Below are 17,731 nucleotides of genomic sequence, written 5' to 3' on the forward strand. Positions count from 1 at the left end.
CACATCTCAGCCTCCCCCCCAGCTCCAGCCCCCCACCCAGGTGGACCCCCCCCCCCCCCGCTGTGCGTGGGGTGACCCCCCCACTGTCCGTGGGGTGCTGGCGTGAGTGACACCGGGGTGGTGACGTGGGTGGCCCCGGGCATGTGGGTGTGGGTTACCCATTAACCAGTGGCGCGGACATAAAGGGACCCCCCCTGCCCCGTGTCCCCGTCACTGACCCCCCTGCAGCCATGGGGCCTCGGGTGCTGCCCCTCATCCTCCTGCTGCTGCACGCGGCCCCCGCCCCCGCACAGATGTGAGTCACCCCCTCCCCACCCATGGGACCCCCCCCACAATCCCTCCCCCTCCAGGATTCCCCCTGCACCCATGGGACACCCCCTCCCATTAGGAACCCATTTTCTGGGGACCCCACCACCCATGGGACATGCCCACCCATGGGACCCCCACCCTGGGAACCTGCAAGACTGCCTCTCCCCCCCCCCCCAGGGACCCCAATATCTGTCAGCCCCCCTGACGTAGATCCCCCCCACCCCAGATGGTACCCCTATAGTGGAGACCCCCATGGCAGAGACCCCCCAACCCACAGATCGGCCCCCCAGTGACCAGAACCCCCCTATCCCAAATGACACCCCCACGTACAGGATCCCCAGACCCACGACCCCCACCTCAAGTTGTAGGACCCCCCCTCTTCAGGACCCCCACCCCACATGGACCCCCACACACCTTTTTGGGACTCCCATGGGAGTGGATGCTGGAGGGCAATGGGGGGATTTGGGGGGTGCGAGGGGGGAATTTGGGTGTGTAATGGGGGATATAGGGGTACAATGGGAGGATATAGGGGTGTGATGGGGGATTTGGGGGTGTAATGGGGGACTTGGGGGTGCCCCAGGCCCATGGGGCAGATCGGGGGGTCCCCAAGGTGCTAAGGGGGCACCGGTCAGGATCTCCCCAGGGAACTGGGTGCCATGGGGTCCCCAGGGTGGTTTCGGGGACGGAGCGGGGATGCTGTGCTGGGGCAGACTGGGAGAAGCTGGGGCTGTGCTGCAGCCCACCCCCCGTGACGGGTGATGTCCCCAAGGGTAACGATGGTGACACCGGCGGTGCTGCGGCTGGAGACAGACGAGCAGGTGGTGCTGGAGGCGCCGGGGCTGTCGGCGCCCACCGAGGCCACCATCCTGGTCCAGGACTTTCCCCAGAAGCGCCAGGTGCTCCACCAGGTCCGCAGGCAGCTAAACGCCACCCACGGCATGATGACCACTGCCACCATCAAGGTCTGTCACCGCTTGCGTGTCACTTCCCTGCCGGTCACGACCCCTCCTTGCTCAACCCTATACGAGACAGCAGAGAATCTCCGCAGGGCTGGTGGGGCCTGGGGGAGGATGGCTACCAAAGGGACCACAGGGACTATCACCCTGGGGTCCTTGGGGACGGTCACCTCAGGGTGCTTGAGGACTGCCATCTGGTGTCCCCATCCCCTGGGTGCCACCCGGTGTCCCCTGTCCCTGCAGGTGCTGGCCAAGCTGCTGCCGTCGGTGGTGGGGAAGCAGTACGTGACGGTGACGGCACGCGTGGGCCAGGTGACCGTGGAGAAGGTGCTGCTGGTGTCACTGCAGAGCGGCCACATCTTCCTGCAGACCGACAAGCCCATCTACACCCCTGGCTCCACCGGTCCGTCCCGGGGTGCTGGGTCCCATCATGGGGTCCTTAGGCAGCTGGGTACCCTACATGGCACCTTGGGGCGCTGGTGGGACCTCAGGGTGCTGGGCTTCAGCACCCATTTGGGGCCATTCTCTTTATGGCCCCTGTTGGGGTACAGGACCCATGTGGGGACCTCCCCATGATGTCCTTGCTGGGGTCCAGCATCCACGCGGGGACATTTCCAGAGGGCCCCAGCACCCATTCTGGGCCATCCCCAACACCCATTCATGGATGTCCCCACGATGTCCCCCTCACCCTGTCCCCTGTATCCTCCCCCAGTGCTCTGCCGTCTCTTTGCCCTGAACCACTTCATGGAGCCAGTGCTCAAGACGGTGATTGTGGAGATCAAGGTGGGTGGCTGCCGGTGACACGGGGACATGATGACACGGGGACATGATGACACGGGGACATGATGACACGGGGACACGGCCGCCCATCTCGCCATTCCCAACCACCGCATGTCCCCGCAGACGCCCGACAACGTCATCATCAAGCAAGTGCCGGTGTCCTCCCCCATGAAGAACGGGATCTTCTCCCTCAACCACAACCTGCCCGAGGTTGTCAGGTGTGTGCCCCTCTCCCGGAACGGCCCAGGCACATCCCTGGCCCTGTCCTTGTCCCCTCACCCTGTCCCAACCTCTTCCAGCCTGGGGACGTGGACCATCATGGCCAAATTCGAGGACTCACAGGAACAGGTCTTCAGCACCCAATTCGAAGTCAAGGAGTACGGTACGGTGGGGTAGGGGGGCTCCAGATGTGGGGCTCCATTGGGTGTCACCCCCCATCCCAATCCCCTCGGTCCCTCGTGCCCCAGTGGACACCGGGTGTCCCTTCCGCAGTGCTGCCGAGCTTTGAGGTGACCCTGGAGCCCGAGGAGAAGTTCCTCTACATCGACAGGAAGGAGAATTTCCGGGTGTCCATCACAGCCAAGTGTGTGTGTGGGGGGGACACCCCAAAACGATGTGGAGACATCGGGTGGCAGTGATGAGGACGGATGGTGACGGGGATGTGGGGTGATGGTGACAGAGGTGACTTTTCCCCAGATACCTGTATGGGAAGCGCCTGACGGGGACAGCCTTCGTCCTCTTTGGCGTTATGGTGGATGACGAGAAGAAGAGCATCCCCCAGTCCCTGCAGCGCATCCAGGTGGCCCTGTCCCCATCCCTGCCCCCTGTCACCATTCCAGTCCCCTGCTGAGCTGCGTGTCCCTCATCCTTGTCCCCTGTTGAGCTCTGCCACCCCCTGTCCCCAATCCCTGTCCCTGTCCCCATCCTTGTCCCCACAAAGGCATGCTGTCATTGTCCCCAACCCTGTCCCTGTCCCCTCTACCCACTGAGCCCCTCTCCCTGTTCCTGTCGCTGTGCTGTCTCCCTGTCCCTACCCCTGCTGTCCCCATCCCTGTGCCGCATCCCCATCCCTGTCTCTGCTGAACCCCCTGTCCCCATCCCACCCCGTCCCGATCCCCGTGGCTGTCCCCTGTCTCCAAGTCCATCCATGTCCCCATCCTGGTCCCCGTGGCTGTCCCCTGTCCCACTGACCCCATGCTGCAGGTGATTGATGGGGACGGGGAGGCTTCGCTCTCCATGGACATGCTGCGGCAGCGATTCGTCAACATCCAGGAGCTGGTGGGACACTCGCTCTACGTCACTGTCACTGTCCTCACCGAGTCGGGTATGCAGGGGGGACGTGTGGGGACAGCTGGCACATGTCGGGCTACATCCTGGATGTGTCTGTCACTGTCCTCAGTGACTTGGATAGGTCTGGGGACATGTGGGGACCTATGAGGACATGGGGGGTCATAGGTGGATGGGGCCAGTAGGGACATGGTGTTGGGGACAGAAAGGACAAGGATGCGTGGGGACAGGAGCACGTGGGGCTGGGGACAGCGAGGATGGGGACACATGGGGTTGGGGACAGCAGGGATGAGGACAGGCAGAGATGGGGACAGTGCGGATGGGAACAACCAGGGCTATCCGACGTCGGACAGGGCTGTCCCCTGTGGGACGAGGAGCCCTGGCCTGGCACCAGGTGACATTGCCATCCCCATGGCCACCGCAGGCAGTGACATGGTGGAGGCGCAGCGCACTGGTATCCACATCGTGACGTCCCCGTACACCATCCACTTCACACACACACCCAAGTACTTCAAGCCGGGGATGCCCTTCGACCTGACGGTAATGGCACCTGGGGACAGGGACAGGGACGATGGTGGTGTCAGCCCAGGACCCCAGTGGCACCAGGGTCTTCTGCATGGGGATGGGGAAAGGGGAAGCCCAGGGGTCTGTGAGTGAGGGGACCTGGGTCTGTCCCTATGTCATGTCCCTGCACCATCTGGATGGCACCTGGGGGTTGGGGGTCTGTCCCTGTGCCATACTGTGTCCCCGTGTCACTTCCCTGTGCTGCGCCCCCCCACTGAGTTGTGTCCCTGTGCCATGTCCCCTTTGTGTCCCCGTGCTGTGTCCCATGCCATACTGCATCCTCCACAGGTCTATGTCACCAATCCTGACAACTCCCCAGCTCCGCGTGTCCGTGTCAAGGCCCAAAACTTCCAGGGCCTCGTCTCCACCCAGCGTGATGGCACCGCCAAGCTGGTCCTCAACATGCCAGCCAACAAGGACTCTGTCACCATCACCGTGAGTGGGGACGGGGACAAGGACCTTGGGGCTGGGATGGCTGGGTACACGATTGGGGACTGGGTTCACTGAGACAACTGAGGTGGCCAAGATGTCCAGGGTGACAAAGGACCGTGAGCAGCATGGTCACCATTGACCAGGGTCCAGGACAGTAGTGTTGGGGGACCAGGATGGAGTAGACATCCATGGTGGGGCCACGCGTCAGAACTACTCCAGGTACCATTGACAAAGGACCAAGATTGCCATAGTTGGGGGGACATGCATGGCAGAGATGACTACGGTGGTCAAAATGTCCAGAACGACTGAAGACCAGGGAATGGTGTTCTTGGTCACCACTGACCAAGGAACAGGATGGCTGGTGTCAGGGGGACTGTGATGGCTGGGGCAATTGGGTTGACCAAGTCCTCCAGGGTGACCCAGGGCCAGAATGGTCAGAGACCAGCATGGCAAAGCCACCCAAGGGGACCAAAAAACAAGATAGCCAGCATCAAGGGAATCAGGGTGTCCGAAACATCCGGGGTGGCTGAGATGACCAGGAAAGCCAAGGACCAGAGCAGTGAGGTCAAGGGGAACAGAATGGCCAAGACCTCCATGGTGGCCGAGTCATCCATGGAGGCCAAGACCTCCGTGATGGCCAAGTCGTCTGTGGCGGCCAAGATTTCTATGGTGGTTGAGACCTCCATGGTGACCCCTGCCCAGGTTCCTGCCTCTCCCTGTTGACCAAGTGCTGCCGTGTCCTCCATGCTGCAGGTCACTACAGACCAGACAGACCTGCTGCCTGACCGCCAGGCCTCGCGGGAGATGACTGCCAAGGCATACAAGAGCCAAGGTGGCTCCGGCAACTTCCTCCACCTAGCTGTAGGGTCCAGCGAGGTGCAGCCTGGTGACAACCTCCCCGTGAATTTCCACCTCAAGAGCAACAGTGATGCCGTCCGCAAATCCGTTTCCTACTTCACCTACCTGGTGAGCACAGCTGGCTTCTGCCACCCATCCGACCCCATCCCAGGGCTCTGGGTGTCTGGGCATCCACCCACACTGCCTTTTCTTGCCCACCACAGATCCTGAACAAGGGGCACATTGTCCACGTGGGGAGGCAGCCACGTGAAGGTGACCAAAGCCTGGTCACCATGTCACTGCCGGTGACGGCCAACCTCATCCCTTCCTTCCGCATTGTGGCCTACTACTTCGTGATGCCAAACGAGATCGTTGCTGACTCCGTCTGGGTTGACGTCAAGGACACCTGCATGGGCAGTGTGAGCATGTCTCCATCACCCCAGGGGTCGGGGGGGTTATGGGGGCACTGGTTGGCCTTTGGAAGGGGTTTAGGTGGCCCTTGAGAGGACTGGGTGGCCCATGATGGTTTTGGGTGGCATTAGGTGATTTGGATAGTCCATGGGGGGATCAGGTGGCCCATGAGGGTGTTGGCTGTTCTAGGGGGGCTTGAACGTCCTTGGGAATCTTGAGTGTCCTGTAAGGGCCTTGAACATCCCGTGGATGCCTTGGGCATCCCACGAATGCTTTAGGTGGTGGATGGGTGGCCTAGGTAGACCATTGGTGGTCCAGATGTCTCATGGCATGAGACACAGCCATCAACACCTTCTGGAGGACTCCAGCATCTTGTGGGGGCACCCATGGGGCAGCTCTTGGGGGTGTTGAAGGCTTTTTGGGTGCCCCATGACCTCAAACCTGCTGTGTCCCCCATAGCTGGTAGTGAAGGGAGCGACAGAAGCTGACAGCCGGGTGCACGAGCCTGGGACACCCATGCGGCTGCGCATCGAGGGTGACCATAAGGCCCATGTGGGGCTGGTGGCTGTGGACAAGGCCGTCTTCGTCCTCAGCAAGAAGAACAAGTTCACTCAGACCAAGGTGGGCGCTCTGGTTCCCCTCCCTACTGTCCCCACCATCCCCGGGTGACACCAGTCGCTGTTACGCTCGTCCCTTGTCGGCTACAGGTTTGGGACACGGTGGAGAAGAGTGACATTGGCTGCACCGCCGGCAGCGGGAGGGATCACATTGGTGTCTTCGCGGATGCTGGCCTCAGCCTGGCCTCCAACATAAATATCAACACGCCACAGAGATCTAGTAAGGGACACGCTGGGAATGGGGACAGCCTGGGGTGACACTCTGGGGATGGGGCACCCCAAGGTTGGGGGTATAACATCCTTAGCATTGGGTTGTGTCACCCTGGGGCTGGGGGAGGTGACAACTTGGGGATGGGGATGTAGCCCCTGGGGTTTGGGGCTGTGGCACCCTGGGGCCCTGACCCAAGTCACCTCTGTCCCCAGATGTCCAGTGTGAAAAGCCTGCGAAACGGAAGCGCCGCAGCCTGCAGCTCGTCGAGTACAAAGGCCAAAAGGGTAGGTGGCCCTGGGGACACCAGCTTGTCCCGTGTCCCTGGGGACACCAGACTGTCCCCTCACTGGGGATGCTGGAGTGTCCCATGTCCTGAGGGTGCCATCTGGGTGCTGGCAGCGGCCGAGTACACCGACAAGAATCTGCGCAAGTGCTGTGAGGATGGCATGAAGGAGAACCTCATGGGCTACAGCTGCGAGAAACGGGCCACCTACATCCTGGATGGCAACGCCTGTACCCAGGCCTTCCTCAACTGCTGCACCTACATCAAGGGCATCCGTGACCAGAAGCAGCGCGAGTCCTATCTTGAGCTGGCTCGAAGCAAGTGCTGGGCAATGGTGGGGTGGTGGCAAGGCACGATGGTTGGGCAAAGCTGGAGAAATGCTGGGGTGAAGACTGGGGTCTTCAGGCATCACTGAAACTTGGGCAAGGGTTGGGCAGAGGTTGGGCAGAGTTTGGGCGATGCTTGGGCAAGGGTTGGGCGATACAAGGATGGTGCTTGAATGATGCTGGGGGTGATGCCACCCCAACCCAGGGCTGGGACCCCACAGCCATGGTTGAGAGGGCTGCTGCTATCCCCAGGCGAGATGGACGGTGGCTTCCTGGACGATGAAGACATCACCTCACGGAGCCTCTTCCCAGAGAGCTGGCTGTGGCAGGTGGAGGAGCTGACAGAGCCGCCCAATGAACTGGGGTGAGCCCCACTACCTCGCCCCAGTACTGTTGCCACCCCGGCCTGGCTTGGGGCCATCACCACCCCGTGTCTCAACCTGGTGATTCATTACCTCCGCTCCATTTACCTCTGAACCCCCATTTGCCCAGCTTTGGGACCAGATGTGACCCCCTCATTCTAGACTGGGGCCCCATATGCCCCCCTCCCACTGCTTTGGGACCAACTATGACCCCTCGATCCAGCTCATAGTCCACCTGCACCCCACCCATCCAGCTCAGTAGTCACCTACAACCCCCTGGTCCAGCTTGGTGGCTTCTTACACTCCTCTGGCCCGGCTTGGGGCTAGCTATGACCCCCCCTTGGTGGTTTACATCCCCTCCAGCATCTCCACGAAAACACTGCCTGTATACCTAAAGGACTCCATCACCACCTGGGAGGTCCTGGCTGTCAGCCTCTCTAAGAAAAAGGGTACGTGGAGGGATTTCAGAGGACCCAAGGGGTTCCCCAAACCTTGGGGGTGGTCTCTGGGACTTGAGGAGTCCCCAAAACCTGGAGGGGTTACTTGGGCTTTACGGGGGATGGGGGGGCGGGCGGGGTGTCCTCCAAAGTCATGGAGGGATGTGTAACTCTGGAGAGAGTTCCAAACTCTGGGGAGATCCATGAGACTTGAGGGGTCCCTCACACCTGAAGGGAACTCTATGAGACTTGAGAGATGTCCCAAAGCCGTGGGGATGTCCCTGGGACACAAAGGGCCAAGCGAGCTCATGAGCTTGAACCCCACATCCCCGGGGACCGCTGTGCAGGGCTGTGCGTTGCTGACCCCTATGAGATCACGGTGATGAAGGAGTTCTTCATCGACCTGCGCCTACCCTACTCGGTGGTAAGGAATGAGCAGGTGGAGATCCGTGCCATACTCTACAACTACTGGAAGAACAAGATCAAGGTTGGTGGGTGGCCCACCCCTGGGCTTTTGGGGGGGGTCTGTGGCCACCAGAACCTCATGGACAACATCCTTCTGTGCCCGCAGGTGCGCGTGGAGCTAATGTACAACCCAGCCCTGTGCAGCGCCTCCACCTCCAAAGCTCGCTACCAGCAGATCTTTGAGCTGGAAGCCCAGTCGTCGCGTGCTGTGCCCTTCGTCATTGTGCCCTTGCATCTGGGACAGCACGAAGTCGAGGTGAAGGCAGCTGTCTGGGGCAGTTTTGTGTCTGATGGTGTCAAGAAGAAGCTCAAAGTCGTGGTGAGTGGGTCATTGCTACTCATGCTACCTCTACCGTGAGGTGCCACCTTGGTCTGTGAGAGGTCCCCAGGTCTTTCTGGCCCTCTTGATATCCCCGTGGCATCCCCATCTACACTTCATCCTGGTGTTGGTACCCAGGGATGAAGGATTCCCCATTGAGGATGCCCAAGGGTGGTCTCCTGGGGTCTCTCCCAGTTTGTCCCATGACCTTTATGTGCCGGTTTACACTGGAACACCTTTCCTCACCAACCTGGGGAGGCTGGGAATGGGTAGCTCAAAATCAGCACAGCCTTGAGCATTGGCCTCTCACCTCTGCAGCCTGAAGGGATGAGGCTGGAGAAGACAGTGCAGATAGTTGAGCTGGACCCAAAGACGAGAGGACACAGTGAGTGGCCCCTGGCCGGTCTTGGGGACGTCTAATCCCCATTGGGACACTGAGTGGGGGACAAGGGAAACTGGGAAATCCCGCTGTGTGTTTGGGGCATGATGGATGTACCACCAAGAGCAGGACTTGAGCATCTTGGGGGACAAGGAACATTCTGCTATGGAGCCGGGGAATCCTGGGGGACAAGGGATGCCCCACTATTGGGCTGGGCTATCCTAGGGGACCAGGGACATCCAACTGTGGAGCAGAGGCATCTCGAGGGAGGAAGGACGCCCTGGTACGGATCTGGAGCAGGGCCGGGTCACCTCAGGGAAGGGGGAGATGAAGGGTTTGGTGCCACCCACCTCCATCCTGGCCTCCCTGCCCTGCAGATGGTGTCCAAGAAGTGAAGGTGACGGCAGCAAATCTCTCCGACATCGTCCCCAACACTGAGTCAGAGACAAAAGTCAGCATCCAAGGTGACAGCAGGGGAGAGGGAATGCATAGGGGTGGGCTGGGAGGGGACAGGACGCTCCTGGCCTGACACCTTTCCTTGCCCTGGTCCAGGCAACCCCGTGTCCATCATGGTGGAGAAAGCCATTGACGGGGAGAAGCTGAAGCACCTCATTGTGACACCGTCGGGCTGCGGGGAACAGAACATGATTGGGATGACTCCCACCGTCATTGCTGTCCACTACCTGGACATCACGAACCAGTGGGAGAGCTTTGGCGTTGACCGCCGCGCCGAGTCCATCGCCTTGATTAGAAAGGGTAGGAGCATCCCCAAGGGGATAAGAGCATTCCGTCAGTCTCCTCCTTTGGGGTGCAAAATGTCACCATCACCCAAGGCGATAAAGCAACTTGCATCTTTGGAGAGGGCATGGCTTGAGTGCTACCAGTTTGGGGATTTCTAGAGCTACTGGTTTGCACTGGGATGTGCACCAGAGGGGAGGCTGGTGGTCTGAAGCCACCCCCAGGTGTTCCTTGCATTGGCCAACTGCCATCTCCTCACCAGGTTACACCCAACAACTCGCTTTCCGGAAACAAGACAGCTCCTATGCTGCCTTCAACAACCGCCCATCCAGCACCTGGTGAGGGTCCCATTTCCAGCTCATCCCTGGGGGGTCCAGGTGACGGGGCTGGACGTGACACTGAGGTCCCCCTGTCCCCAGGTTGACAGCCTATGTGGCCAAGGTCTTTGCCATGGCCATCAAGATAGTGGACATCGAGCCAGAGGTGGTTTGTGGGGCTGTCAAATGGCTCATCCTGGAGAAGCAGAAGCCGGATGGGATCTTCCAAGAAGATGCTCCTGTCATCCATAAGGAGATGGTGGTATGGTGGGACCCAAGGCCTACTCATGGCCAAACCCTTTGGCTCGAGGATGGGCTTTTGGGATGAGCTGTGGGGGGAAAAAACTGCACCGGGCAACAGGAACGAGAGTTGTGAGGACATAGATCTGAGGAATTTTCCCACATATCATGACGCAGGGAGGCTACGAGGGTGCCGAGCCGGAGGTGTCACTGACAGCATTTGTTCTCATCGCGCTGCAGGAAGCCCGGCAGATCTGCAAGGACCACGTCAAAGTGAGTAGCCCAGTGTGGGGAGAGGGGAGACAGCAGGCACCCGTCACACAGAAGGGCAGTGCTTCGAGGCGAGGTGCCCAATCCTTATAGCAGCCACCTGAGAATCAAAACTGCCATCCTTTCTGCTCAGAGCTTGGACGGGAGCATCAACAAAGCCTCCGAATACCTTGCCCGGAGGTACCAATCGCTGGCCCGACCCTACACGGTGGCCCTGACCTCCTACGCCCTAGCCCTGACAGGGAAACTCAACAACGAGAAAGTTCTCATGAAGTGCTCCAAAGGTGATGTCCCACCGGGAGACACACCCAGGGTGGGTGGGGGGAGTTATGGGTCACCCGCTGGGTGCTGGGGTGGGATGGGGACGACAAGTTGCCACCAAGGGTGGGTTTTGAGGGCTCGGTGTCGCCCCAGGCGGCATCCGCTGGGCGGAACGCAACGCCCACACCTACAACATCGAGGGGACGTCCTATGCCCTGCTGGCCCTGCTGTACATGGAGAAGACGGAGCTGACAGGACCGGTGGTCCAGTGGCTGTCCCAGCAGAACTACTTTGGTGGTGGCTACGGATCCACGCAGGTGGGCTACGGACATCCCCGGCACTCTTGGGTGCTGCTCTGGCCCCCACAGCCATGGGGGAGTGGAGGTTGGTGGGGGGAAGAGGAGGGGTTGATGGCTTTATTGGGGAGCTGGGGAGTCACTGGGGACCCCCAGGAACATGGGGTTCCCCTGGGGACCCCTCTGGACCCTGGGGGTCTCCCGGGGACATGTCCTGTCTCTCAGGGTCCACCTCTGGTCTTTAGGACCCTCCGAGAGTCTTCAAGTGACACGAGGTGGCTCCAGAACTTGGGGTGACCTCGGGTTCGAGGCCATCCAGGTGGCTCTGGGGATGCCCCAGCCGGTGTCCCCAAGCCATGGTGACACGGGTGGTGTTCCCGCAGGCCACCATCATGGTGTTCCAGGCGCTGGCCCAGTACCAGGTGTCGATGCCACGGCAGCTTAAGCTCAACCTCGACGTGTCGGTGCTGCTGCCGCGCCGCGCCAACGCTATCACCTACCGCATTGAGAACAGCAACGCCCTGGTGGCACGCTCTGCCGAGGTACCAGCACCCTGTTCACCCGTGTCACTGGTGGCTGCCACCAGGACAGCGGGGGGGTGGCACTTTGTGGTGCCTCGGTGACACCGCGTGCCCTGCCGGTGCTGTCCCCTTTGTGTCCTGGGATGTCCCCATCCCCTTCAGGTCCCTCCGTGTCCTCTGACTTCCTTGTCCCCTCTGAGTCCTTCTGTGTCCTGGAATGTCCCCGTACCCTCCAGGGATGTCCCTATGACCTTCGTGTCTTGCAGTAGCCCTGTCCCATGCATGCCCCTCCATGTCCTGGGATGCTCTTGTCCCCTCCATGTCCCGGTGTCCGTCCATAGTCCAGGATGCCACATCCCCTCCACATCCCTCCCAGAGTATGTCGCTGTCCCTCCCCAACGTCCTCTGTCCCTCTCCAATGTCCCCTGTCCCCCCTCACTGTCCCCTGTCCCCACAGACCAAGCTGAATGAGGACTTCACGGTGAAAGCTGAGGGCACGGGCAAGGGGACGATGACGGTGGTGACTGTCTACAACGCCAAGGTCCCCGAGAAGGACAACAAGTGTGACAACTTTGACCTGCGGGTGGACGTGGAGGACGTGAAGATGGGTGAGTCCCCAAGTGTCCCCCATGTGTCCTCTTCTTGTTCCCACCATGTCCCACTGGGTGCTTCCCACGTCTCCTCCATGTCCCATGTCCCTCCACGTCCCCTTCCATGTCTCTCATGTCAACCGTATTTCCATGTCCCCCTTCTATCCCTCTCCACATACCCCTGTCCCTCCAGACCCCCATGTCCCCTCCAGGTCCCCCTGGCTCCCTTCACCCCCTCCTTCCCCCCAGTCCCTCATTGATCCCTGTGCTCCCCCTGGCTTCCTCCCATGTTCCCCAAGCGTGGCAGCAGTGTCCTCGTGTCCCCTCACAGGCAAGGAGCCGGAGGGCATCATCCGCTCTGTCAAGATCACCATCTGCACCAGGTGGGACACGATGGAGACATCAGAGACATTGGGGACATCAGAGATGTTGGGGACAGTAGGGACATCAGAGACAGGGAGGGGAATGGGGCTGCTGGGAACAGGGACACCAGGAATGAGGATGGGGACACTGGGATGGGGACACTGAGGACAAACAGGGCTAAGCCCCTCCTTGTCCCACAGGGATCCCTGGGAATGGGGACACTGGGGGGTGGGGGGTGGGGGGGAATGAGGGAACTGAGCATATTGGGGACAGGGAGGTGGTCTCATCCCGGTCCCCTGCAGGTACCTGGACAATGTGGATGCCACCATGTCCATCATTGATGTCTCCATGCTCACGGGCTTCTCCCCGGACATCCAGGACCTGAACAGAGTGAGTGCAAGGACATGGGGACACGTGTGGGGACACTCGGGGGACACGGGGCCTTGCATCTTCATGTCCTCATGTCCCAGTGTGTGCCCCTGTGTCCCCCATGTCCTTGTGTTCCCACATCCCTGTGTGTGACCGTCTCCCGAAATCCCCTTGCATCCCTGCAAGTCCCCTGCATCCTGGCATAGCCAGGTCCCACCATGTGTCACCGCATCCCCATGTCCCTCTGTGCCCATGAGTCCTTCTGTGTCATGGTGTGGCTGCGTGTTCTCACGTGTCCCTTCATGTCCTGCGTGCCTGCTGTCACCGTGTCCCCGTCCCCAGCTCTCGGAGAGTGTGGAAAGGTACATTTCCAAGTTCGAGATCAACCAAGTACTGTCGGACCGCAGCAACCTCGTCATCTACCTCGACAAGGTGGGGACATGGGGGGACATGGGGATGGGGACAAGATGAAGATGAGAATGGGGACAGGATGAGGATGGGGATGTGATAGGGCAGGGGTGGCACAGGATGGGGATGAGGATGAGGTGGGACGATATGGGGATGGGGACAGGGACGAGGATGGGATAGCATGGAGATGGGGACAGTGGAGGGACGGGGACAAGGAAGGGCACAGGTTGGAGTTGGGGACACGGGCAGGGACAGGAAGGGGACAGGAATGGGGATGAAGCTGGGGACACAGATGGGGACAGGACACAGGTAGGGGCAGGAACAGGGACGGGTCTCACAGTGACAAGACAGGGACCTGGATGGACATGGGGACGGGGACAGGGCCAGGCTGGGGTCTGGGGTGCTGCCTCCCCGCCTGGCTGACTGCTGTCCCTGTCCTCGTGCCCCCCCAGGTGTCCCACCAGGCCGAGGAGTGCATTGCCTTCAGGGCCCACCAGCAGTTCCAGGTGGGCCTGATCCAGCCCGCGTCCGTCACAGTCTACAGCTACTACAAGATCGGTGCGCCCCCGTGTCCCCTTGTGTCACCTTGTGTCCCCTTATGTCATCACTGGGTCCCCTCTGGCTCCATACTCCCCTCTGTGACCCCACTACCACCCACAAGGCCCCCTGTGTGTCCCCTCTCCTCCACATCCCCTCTGTCCCCTCCCGTCCATTTGTCCCATCACGTCCCTGCTGATTGTCCCCCATGCACGTGTCCCCAGGTCCCCCTATGTTCCCGCTGACCCTCTCCCTCCATGTCCCCATGTCTGCCCTGACCCTTTTCCCTTGTGTTCTCCTTCCGTGTCCCCTCATGTCCCCACAGATGACCGCTGCACCCGTTTCTACCACCCGGACAAGGATGGTGGGCAACTGAAGAAGATCTGCTATGGGGACGTGTGCCGCTGCGCTGAAGGTGACACAGGGACATGGGGGCAGAGACTGGGTCACACCCCCACCATGATGGGGGCACGGCATTGCTGCGATGGGATGTGCCATCGCTGCAGTGGGACACGTCATGGCCGTGATGGGACATGTCATGGCCATGAAGGGACACATCACTGCCCTGTCCCCATGTCCCTGCAGAAAACTGCTTTGTGCGGCAGCAGCAGGACAGCCCCATCACGGTCAACCAGCGCATTGAGCGTGCCTGCGAGCCGGGGGTTGACTACGGTGAGACACGAGGGACCTGGGGACGGGGGGACGTGGGGCACATGGGGTGAAACTGGGGAATTGTGGGGCACAAGCGGGGAACATAAGGGACATTGCGGGTATAGGAAGGGGGACTTGGGGTGACACGGAGAGTGCAGAGAGACAGGAGGGGATGGAGGGGACATGGAGGAACACAGGAGGAAAAAGAGGGGACACCAGAGTGAGACACAGAGGGACAGGAGGGGATGTGGAGGGACTTGGGGAGGAGAAGAGGGGACGGAGGGGCCTGCTGCCAGGGGGAGGGTGACGTGGTGGTGTCCCTGTCCCCAGTGTACAAGGTGAAGCTGGTGGAAATGGAGCAGACATCATCTCACGACAACTACATCATGACCATCCTCTCCGTCATCAAGATGGGTACGAGCACCCCAGGGCCCAGGGGACAAGGCCACCCTAAGGGACATGGCAGGGGACACCCAAGTGGCTGGGGCACAGCGGTGCTCATGTAGGGTGGTGTCACCCAAGGGTTCTTGGGGACACCTGTGAGGGTTGGTGGCACTCATGTGGGGTGGGGACACCCAAGGGTGCTGGAGACAGCTGGGGACACCCATGGCTGGTCACTGGGTTGGGGCCACCCACAGCTGATGAACTGGGTGATGCCACCTGGGGGCGGTGACAACAGTGGGGTGATGCCACCAAGGATGCCAATAGCCCCCTGTGGAAGGGAATTCCCCAATGGGGGACACATCAGAGCGGGTGTCCCTGGCGGGTCGGGGTGGGAGTGACATGTCACCTGCGTGTCACCCCTCCCTGGGACAGGCACTGATGAAGATCCGAGTGGAAGCAACCGGACCTTCGTGAGCCACCAGCAGTGCCGGGACGCTCTGAAGCTCCAGCCTGACCAGGACTATTTGGTCTGGGGGCTGGCCTCCGACCTGTGGGTCACCGGCACTCGGTAGGGACATGGGGACACGCGTGGGGACGGGGAACATGCATGGAGACAAGGGACATGGGGGTGAGCCCAGCCAGGACTGCAAGCTCTTGGTAGCCACCGAAGTGTGTGCTGCCAGTCCTGGGACACGCCTGGGGACATGGGGACACGTATGGGGACATGCAGGGGGAAACACACATGGGGACATGGGAACATAGGGCCATGGGGATGTGGGGACACAGGGACAGGGGGACAATGACACCCAGGCACCCCCTGCTGCACCCCGAGCTTCTCTGGTGTCTCATATGGGGTCGTGTACCCTATCGCACCCCTTCTACCTCATGATCCCTCTTGTCCTCCCGCTGTCCCCAGCTTTTCCTACCTCATCGGCAAGGACACGTGGCTGGAGACGTGGCCGTCGGAGGTGGCCTGCCAGGACCCCGAGCTGCAGCCTCTCTGCCAGGACTTCATTGAATTCTCCGAGGCCATGACCATATTCGGGTGCCCCTCCTGAGTGGGTGCTCCCCACCCATGGGTGCCCCCACCCTCCTGTCCCCTGTTACTCTCTTTTTTTTGAGGGGGGGAGTTAAAAATGTCCTTTCTCACAGCCCGGCTCTGGCGGTGTCATGGGGGACGTGGGAACGGCGTAAGGGACAATGGGAATGCCACAGAGGACAATGGGGTTGTGCGGATTTCATGGGTGTCATGGGGACATCACAGGGGACAGTGGGGTTGGGATGATTCCAGAGGGGATGACGGAGTCGTGGGGACACTGTGGGGTACATGGGGGTTCTCTAGAGCACAACAGGGTCACGGGGCCACCACAGGGAACATCCCAAAGGGGATGGCAGAGTCATGGGGCCATCATAGAGGACAGGGGGACTCCGTAGGGGATGGCACGCTCATGCAGACCCTGTAGGGGACGTGGGGAGCCCTTAGGGGTCATAGGAGCCACAGAGGGGTCTGGGAGAGGCCCTTGGGGATCAGCTCATGGCATTCAGTGCGCAGTGCTGCCCTGTCCTCAGCGCGCAGTGCTGCACGGTGCTCGGTGCACGGCCCTCGGTGCATGGTGCTGCACAGCACCGCACGGTGCTCAGCCCGTGCTGCACAGCCCCCAGTGCTGCACACCTCTCGGTGCACATCTTTGCATGCTGCTCAGTTCCTGGCGTTGCGTGGCGTCGCTGCACGCCTCTCACTGCCTGGCCTCAGCACCCAGCCGGGACACAGGTTGCTGCAGCCGCATGCTGGCGGTTTCCTGCTTTCCCAGCAAGGCCCCGCGCCGGCAGCACTTTCCGGTGGCTTTATCGGCGCCCGCAGCTGCTGCTGGAGCACACCCGTGCACACGCGTGGGGCGTGCATGTGGGTGCGTGCACAGGCAGGGTGCAATGCGTCGATGGCACGTATGCAAGCGTGGGTGCAACACATCCCTGTGGCTGCAAACAGGCGTGGGTGCGTGCACATAGGTAGGTGCATGCACGAGTGTGTGCAGGCGTGGTGCAAGCATGCACCAGTGTGTGCATGTTGCAGCTGGGCATTACCACAAGTTTATGCACTGGCACAAGCACGTGCGTGGGGCTCATGGTGCAAGCATGTACCGTGAGCATGTGACCACGTGTGCCATGGGGGCATGCATGGGGAAACACACATGGGGACATGGGAACATAGGGACATGGGATATGGGGACATGGGGGGACAACAGGGGATGGGGGACATGGGACTCCCCCCACCCTGGGGACACCCATGCCACTACACTACAGGGGGCACCAGCCTGGGGATGTGGGTGCCACCACCTGGGGGACGTGGGTGCCTGGGTGGCCCTATAGGTATGGGGGTGCTGGAAGGTTTGGGGGGTGTCAGCACCCAGGTGTATGGGTGCTGAAGGGGGGGGGGGGGGGGGGGGGGGGGGTGGTGGATTCTCTGGTGGCTTGTATAGGGTTGTGCATGGGGTGTTGATGACCTGGACCCTTCAGACCCGGACCCTCACCCTCTTGGCTGCCTGGATCCATTTTTGAAAGCCTGCTGGGACCCCATTTATCACTTCTGACAGCCCTGGCACTCAGGACAGGAATAAAGTGTGGATTCTCAGGTGTCTCCTATAGGGTTGTGCACGCAGTGCTGATGCTCTGGGTGCACCCCAACCTGAGGGACCCCTTCAGGACCCCCCCCCCCCCCCGACCCCTCCACCCTGATCCTAAAATAAAAGTGAGAAAAAAAATGTTGGGTGCCAGAATTCAATGGGGTGGAGAGGCAAACGTGGGGGTACAGGG

General features: G+C 60.8%; 1 protein-coding gene across 1 annotated transcript; it reads left to right on the plus strand.

Moving 5' to 3' along the window:
- Positions 1 to 142: 142 nt before the first annotated feature.
- Positions 143 to 16,071, plus strand: C3 (complement C3). The gene is made up of 40 exons (XM_083815277.1): positions 143 to 295; positions 1,079 to 1,271; positions 1,509 to 1,668; positions 1,978 to 2,048; positions 2,169 to 2,263; positions 2,345 to 2,427; positions 2,538 to 2,628; positions 2,742 to 2,844; positions 3,249 to 3,369; positions 3,757 to 3,872; positions 4,185 to 4,331; positions 5,082 to 5,294; positions 5,390 to 5,584; positions 6,036 to 6,197; positions 6,284 to 6,413; positions 6,617 to 6,688; positions 6,804 to 7,004; positions 7,266 to 7,377; positions 7,739 to 7,824; positions 8,160 to 8,299; positions 8,384 to 8,596; positions 8,915 to 8,981; positions 9,353 to 9,439; positions 9,528 to 9,731; positions 9,976 to 10,051; positions 10,133 to 10,292; positions 10,448 to 10,543; positions 10,674 to 10,824; positions 10,955 to 11,118; positions 11,481 to 11,639; positions 12,076 to 12,226; positions 12,540 to 12,591; positions 12,874 to 12,961; positions 13,283 to 13,372; positions 13,801 to 13,906; positions 14,211 to 14,300; positions 14,471 to 14,557; positions 14,867 to 14,950; positions 15,353 to 15,488; positions 15,837 to 16,071. The coding sequence occupies exons 1-40, from the start codon at positions 231 to 233 to the stop codon at positions 15,976 to 15,978; spliced, it is 4,959 nt and encodes a 1,652-aa protein (XP_083671403.1). The 5' UTR covers positions 143 to 230; the 3' UTR covers positions 15,979 to 16,071.
- Positions 16,072 to 17,731: the final 1,660 nt, after the last annotated feature.

Source organism: Anser anser, assembly GCF_964211835.1.
Source record: "Anser anser genome assembly, chromosome: 38".
Lineage (NCBI taxonomy): Eukaryota > Metazoa > Chordata > Aves > Anseriformes > Anatidae > Anser > Anser anser.

Bases quoted from the DNA above. Each gene is read 5' to 3' on its own strand.
- C3 (XM_083815277.1), top strand. From the start codon at position 231: ATGGGGCCTCGGGTGCTGCCCCTCATCCTCCTGCTGCTGCACGCGGCC. The intron at 7,005-7,265 runs GCAAGTGCTGGG...TGCTATCCCCAG, and splicing joins CTATCTTGAGCTGGCTCGAA to GCGAGATGGACGGTGGCTTC. The intron at 10,825-10,954 runs GTGATGTCCCAC...GTGTCGCCCCAG, and splicing joins TCTCATGAAGTGCTCCAAAG to GCGGCATCCGCTGGGCGGAA.